Source organism: Diadema antillarum, unplaced genomic scaffold (genome assembly GCF_040938485.1).
Source record: "Diadema antillarum isolate AM-2024a unplaced genomic scaffold, OU_Dant_1.0 seq00000955_RagTag, whole genome shotgun sequence".
NCBI lineage: Eukaryota > Metazoa > Echinodermata > Echinoidea > Diadematoida > Diadematidae > Diadema > Diadema antillarum.
Window position 1 is genome coordinate 1,316,888 of NW_027271803.1, and position 7,235 is coordinate 1,324,122.

The 7,235-nt window shown below is 39.7% G+C and overlaps 1 protein-coding gene across 1 annotated transcript in view; it reads right to left on the reverse strand.

The window, feature by feature from the left end:
• LOC139741812 (lysosomal acid phosphatase-like) overlaps positions 1-6,431 on the reverse strand; it is an 84,613-nt gene extending 78,182 nt beyond the window's left edge. Inside the window, exon 1 of the mRNA XM_071652399.1 lies at positions 6,111-6,431. Within this exon, the coding sequence (XP_071508500.1) occupies positions 6,111-6,276 (166 nt within the window). The 5' untranslated portion in view covers positions 6,277-6,431. The remainder of the gene's footprint in view (positions 1-6,110) is intronic.
• Positions 6,432-7,235: the final 804 nt, after the last annotated feature.

Consider the following 7,235-nt stretch of genomic DNA (forward strand, 5'->3'; position numbering starts at 1 on the left):
CAGTAAATATGGCGGCCATCTTGGACGCCATCTTGGATTTGGAGGCTTTCGCAACAAATTTGTTGAGGTAGACCAGTAGAATGTTGTTTGTTACAATAAAAACTTGAAAATAAGCATGGTCTACTTAGTTTGTAGAGAGAGTGGAACTCGACCTCTGTTTTTAGCTTTTGGCCCCCCGGTTATTTGTGACCGTGCACCTCAAAACGAACATAAAGTCGCACACACTGATTTTGCGTGAGGACTGAAAATAAGTGAAATAGGTCAACCTAGCCGAACTTGACTTTTTCATATTTTCTGAAAGAGTGGGTCTTCTTTTACATTATGCAAAATCTGGTATCATAAAATCGGCAGGAAAGTGTGTTTTTTTAACAGTTTATCTCAAACATTTTTGGTAGAATAGTGTGATTTGGTGTGTCTTTAGAATCCCTTTTTCATTTCTGAAAAACCTTGTCCACACTCTTCACTTTCAACTCTAATAACTTTTGAAAGGATAGTGCTACTGCTTTGAAAGTTGGCATTAATTAGGGACAGAATATGTTAATGAGGCATGCTTAATTTCAATTTAATCTAATAATCCCTTCATTGTTGTTACTCTGGTGGTTTACTTCCTGTTTTTTGTCCCTTTCATCGCACAGCCAGCACGGTTTGGTACAGATTAAGCGCTTGAATAGACACTGTACTTCAGAGCCTCTTTTCTCAGTTCACACTTTTCCTGAGTTTGTGCTTTTTTTCTAATATTTAGATAGGTTAGGAGAGTCCATTTGATTTGAGTTATACATCATTTAAAGCTTAAAGTCTGCTCTTTCAGAATATGGTCTTAATTAAAAATTCATGTCTGGCGACTTTTTGTTTGATTTGAGGTGCAGGGTCACATTTTGTTGCTATTGTTTGAAGAGCAGATGTATGTTACAATTTTAATTTGTAGAAAAGCTGATAAACAGAAGTAAATGACATGAAGTCATTATGAAGTCAGACACCTCAGCCACATGCTTTACAGAGGTCAGATGTCACATGGTGCAGATTTGCCCCGAAGCATGCACAAAATGTTTGTGAGAATGTCTTAAAAAGTATGTTAGTAGTATACAAATATGTTGTAAAATGATTGGAAAAACTTTGCTGATTTGCCGCAACATCCATGAGACAGTCTCCATAGTGTTGAGATCTGTTTCAGGTTTCACAAAGATACTGTGAATATTGTGCATGCCTTGCATAGGTCATGTGCATATGATGAGGATTTCAAGACATTCGTGGAAGCACGAGCAATTTATGACCAAGAATGTGGAAAACTTACTGAAAAAATACCAGTACTTTCAAAAATTCTTGTCTCACCAAAAACACCAAACATGAACAGTTGACAATGCTTCCAAACTCCTGCGCTGGTTTGGGGATCTGTTGCAGACTGAAATACAAATGTTGGACTTGCCATTTTTCGACAGTAGCATCCTTTGCAAATCGTTTGCATGCTGCGTGAAAACAGCCCTTGACAGGCTGTGTAGCTCCAATGACGAAATGCTCTTCAGTCATATATGGTGTAAGACAAAATTCATTTTAGGAGGGCTTGCTTTTGCTACAGTGCTACACCAGAATTCTGGAATAGTCTCCAGGTCTCAATCAGGCATCCATAATCGATAAACATCATCAAAAATCTTCTGAGAACTCACCTATTCTAGAAAAGTTTTTCATGGCCATGTTTGTTTGCAGGGCAAGCAGGCTTTCCAGAAGCCTCCCATTAGTTATGATTGATTGATTGATTACTTTATTGTCCACTCTGGAAATTCTTTGTTCATTGGATATCACAACAAAATCAACATAATGATTCAATCTATGCCATTACTGGTTCTTGATACTCCAAGAATCTGTATTGCCCACTGCATTGTCAGATTTTTATGCCTCCGCCACGAAGTGGTGCCGGAGGCAATCTGTTTTCGGGTTGTCCGTCCGTCCGTACGTCTGTCCGCATTCGTTTACGCGATAACTTGAGCAATAGTGACTGGAATTTTATCAAACTTGGTCCAAGTATAAAGTATGATAGGGCAATTACTTGATGAGATTTTGGGTGAAATCAGCTAAAGGCTAAGGTCAAAGGTCAAGGTCAAATCATGAAATTGAATCTGTTTATGCGATAATTCAAGACTGGATCAAGCAAATTTTACCAAACTTTGTCCGAGGATGATGTATGATGGGACAATTACTTGATTAGTTTTTGAGTGAAATCAGACAGAGGTCAAAGGTCAAAGATCAAGGTCAAATCCTAAAATTTATCTGTGTACGTGATAGCTCAAAACTGGATGAAGCAACTTTCACCAAACCTGGTCCAAGGATGAAGTATGATGGGGCAATTAGTTGAGTAGTTTTTAGTGAAATTGGCAAGAGGTCAAAGGTCAAATGCTAAAAATGTTGCTATTACCCCCATATCTATGCAATGCCAAAAGGTATCTTCTTGAAACTTAGTGTACATGTAGACATGTACTACTGCGTAATGATTCTCCAGAGAGAGTTTCATGTCATAAGGTAAAAGGTCCAAAGGTCAAAGGTCGGGTGAAAATGTTACAATTTCACTTTTCTCGCAAATGGTTCAATGTATCTTCATGGAACTTGGTACATATGCATGCATTGACTGGCATGGATTAGCTAGGGAATTTATGGGTCATGGGTCAATAGTCAGGGTCAAAGGTGAAGGTCAACTCCTTCAAAATTACACTTTTTCTTCATACCTTGAAAATTATTCAATGCATAAAGTTATATAAGGGTTGGTTAAAAGTCAAGTAAAATCCTCAATTGCCCAAATACTTGAACATGTACAGTGTACCTGTGCTCTTAGACAATTAAAGCAAACCTAGTTCAAGGAAAGTGAACATTCAAGACATTTCTGAGAAACCTGTCATTTCAATGTTTTGCCAGTTAAATGTGAAACTGTCATCACACATTGTAAAGACATTTTACTATACACCTATTGGGCGAATCATGCATTATGGTGGAGGCATACCAGTCGCCATTGCAACATTTTTAGTTCATATATTTGTGTAATCATCAGCTTCTTTCTCCCTTAATATTTTGACTATACATCATTATGTGCATATGAGTACATTCCTATCTTTGACCCCGTTTACAGTGAGTAAAAGGGCCAGGCTTGGCCGCGGCCAAGCCCGGCCTTCATTTCACTGTAAACGCGCAAAAGGCCAAATGCCGTACCAAAATCGGCCGCACATTTGGCCAAGCTCTGGAGGTAGTCTTAGTTGCGGCTAGGCCGCGGCCGAGCCCGGCCTTTTCTCACTGTAAATGCAACCTGGGCCAAATGTGGTACCAAATTTAGTCTGACTTCCAGACCCTCTGCCCGTACTATTTCGCTATTCAGGATATTAACGCCACCAACGTCGAAAACTAGTATAATTTAAGGTGGTTTTGTCCTGCAGAGGCCTTTGCTTTCGGCAAAGGCGGCGACTTCATCGTGTGGCAGCGACTTTGTCGCCGCAGAGTCCAGTTGGCAAATGGTCTGGAAACCAGAGTATACCACATTGCGACCGGCGCCCTCCCAATGATAGTGTTTGTTTACAAGTAGAGCACCACTACGACAAAATATTGAAAGGTTGGAATTAAAAGCCTGGGCCGGGTGCGACACTATAAACGGACAGAATTGTGGGGACGAGTACCGCAAATTGAGACCGAGCTTGGCCCGGCCCTGCACTGCAAACGGGGTCTTAGAAACTGTGTGACATCAATTTCTAATGATTGTTTTCATAAATTGAGACACAATTAATCACATGAAAGTTTCTCGTGTGTGTCAATTTTTTTTGGTGTGTGTGTGAATTTGTCATCAGCTTCCTTTCTACCATAATATTTTAACTTCCCTGTTATGTGCAAATGTGATCTGTAAAATCAGAAATATTCACGGCATAAATTTGTTAAAAATCGGAACCAACAGCCTTTTGCACTGCAATGAGATTTTTTTTTTTTCAGAGTTACCACTGGCTTTACTAATGCATACAGTGTAGACACAAACTTTTGTAGGCATTTTAATTTTGCGACTCTTGGCTCCTCACAAAATTCGCAAAAATTGATGTGTGCAAAAAATTCTGGTTTCACAGTACATTTCTATAGAAACTGCACAATATATGTTCACAACTTGTATCACTCACATGAACAGTGTATCCTACACAGCTCTACATCCAGTTTTTCATGCGTGTCAATTTTCTAGTGAGTCACTTAAAACATGAATTGTTCAATCTGCAAGCCATTTACATGATTTTGAGGCCAAAATGTGCTGATACTGCAGCAATGCACTGTCTACTGCTGTTGAAAAATATGTCTTCCACAACTTTATATTATGCTCAATATGTGTGGCAAAATTGGAACTACATGAATACTGGAGTAGGTTGTTCTCCAGCATTTGCAAAAGATCAACTGCCTGCCCACTCAACCACATGCTGATTCCTACTTGCCATCTTCAACCTTCATTTGGCAGGGATATGAATAGGCCTACATCTTGAAGTATTATGCACATGATTCTAACAAAAATTTGCGACACATCATTGGCAGGATTTAATAAAAATGAAGAAAAAAAAAATCACATCGCAATAATCGCATCATTGCATAAAGCCAAATGTAAAGCAACTTCAGTTTCTTTGTTTACTTCTTGTTCCTTTCCTTTTTTCCTACTGCTCTATGTCTTGATGACATATTTACTCTATGAGATGGCAAGGGTTGGAAAAGCAAATGACAGAAGCAACTATAATTCATAAGAATGTCATACCTACAAATAAGTTCGGTAAACAAAAGCACAATTGTAATGCGCTACACACAGACATCCACATAGGTATAAATGAAAGTATTAATTTGTTACTGGGGAGGGGGGGGGGGGGGGGAGAGGGGAGGTGGGTATGTAATCTGCACCTGGATGACTATCAAAAGAAACAATCTACACAAGCACTGCAACAATCCTTGCACAGCAACAATTGTAGATCAAAGTGTTATGAGCAGTAACAGCTGCAGCAGTATCAATAGTAACAATAATTTCTTTGAAGGACAATTTCTGTATTGGGGAGACCAATCATTAGGCCCATTTACATTTGCTTGGAAAAATCGCGACATTTGGGTGTACGTTGCTATGCAACTACACCCAAACGCCCTCGAAACATCGCCAGAAAAATCGCCAGCCAGAGTGCGATTTTTTGAAACATCGCGAAGTTTGAGGCGAAGTTAGCGAGTGTAAACCCAAGCTGCAGAAATATCGCGATTTTTCATCACGTGACTTTCGGTATCGGATTGCACCGGGAGTTTACGCGCGCTCCCGATCCCTCATTGGATCGTGTAGCTGTGTACAGGTCTAAACGGCCAATCCTCGATCGGCTCGTGGTCTCTCACCTCCCTCTCCCAGATGAAACTAGTACGTGAAAACTACAACTAGTAGCAAACCTGAAGTTCTCCAACCACGTATCATGACCCCAAGACGACTTAACAAAATGATGTTCTCCCAGAAATGCGTTGATTCAGATTGTGGGAGTGCCCGTACTGCTCTCGATATACGCTGTTTGTGGAATACTAGTACAGGAGTACGTAACGAGTGTGAGTTGTTGCTGTCGCCTGATAAAATACCGGTCCTAACTCCCAAGTCCTACTTCTCACTTTCGTCATATCGGCGAAATTTCATGATCCTCCTGAATGCTGCTGTAGATGAAGTTTTACACACCTACTACGTATGTGATCTAATATAGCAAGCTCCATAGTTTTACCGTAAGTATGACAGTCTCGAGAAGCACAAATTTATGTGTGCATTGTACTGATAAAAAGCCCTGGCTCAACGTTCCAACCAGCTGTGATCAAAATAATACTGCACTGCTGCAGTGAAAACGAACAGAATAGTGCGCGCTTCCACTCAGCAACTGTGTTGAAAAGAGGTAAATTACGCATGCGCACTACCGACCAAAAAATCGCGATGTTTCGTGAAGGTCAAACTTCGCATGCTTCTGCGCAAGTGTAAACGGTGGAACCAAAATATCGCGATTTTAAAAATCGCGATGTTAGTAAGTGTAAATGCGGCTATTGATGTACTACCCAAGTCAAAAGTACACCCTTCAGTATAACTTTACCTATAAATCACAACCAATACATACCTCCCTTGAGTCTTGCCAATTCAGGCTTTGCAAAGAGCATTGTCATGCCAATGTTGGTCAGATTCTCCAGTTGCACCATGACGTCATCTGTCACCCAGTCAGGCAAGGTCAGATTGTGTGCTTGCTGTAATATGAGTAAAAGGGCAAACCCAAATAAATAATACATACGTTTGCTCCTTCGCTCACACTCTTAAAGAAGATTTTCATTCAAATAATTGCAATATCATACAAACAAGACATCATGAAATAGGAAGTAGATAAACAGGCAACCCAGTTGTAAGAGTTGCAATTGGGCTGCAATTTAATTTCCTTGTTGTACAGTAAACCTTGCCTAAGTCGATCTATGTGGACTGGAGCAATAGCTTTGACTCAAGAAAAAATTGAACTTATGAGGGATTAAAATCAATAGAATATAAAGAGAAAAGGACTTGAAAAGACCTTTGACTAAGGCAATTATTCCACTTATGAAGTCAACTTAAGCAAGCTTGACTGTACTTTAACAAAATCCAAAATCTTCTTAAACTAGAAATGTCGCTACGGCGACTGGTGTATGCCGCAGCCATAATGCATGGTTCTCCTAATAGGTCTATAGTACAATGTCTTGACAATGTGTGATGACAGTTTCACACAATTGGCAAAATATCAAAATGACAGGTTTGCCACAAATGTGCTGAATGTTCACTTTCCTAGAACTAGGTTCAATTGGATGAATGATTAAAACATCAGAGTGCAGGTATTTGGGGGAACTGATGATTTTTAATTGACTTTTGACCCTTTTATAAGTTTATGCATTGAGTAATTTTCAAGGTATTGAGAAATATTAGGAAAGTAGTGATATTTTGAGGAGTTGACTTTAACCTTTGACCCCCTGACCCTTTGAACCATGACCCTCAACTTCCCTAGATAATGACTGCCCATTGGAACAAGCATATATGGTCAGTTTCACGGTGAAGGGTGTAACTTTCAATTTTTAGCCTTTTGGCCCACCCTGAACACATAGATTTACAGATCTCAAAGATTTTTTCCCATGTGAGTCACCTTATGAGTAGCCACCTTGGGTAGCATAATCAGGTCCAGGTATTGATGCGTTTTGTTTTGACAGTCACATATGTACCCTAAAAATGA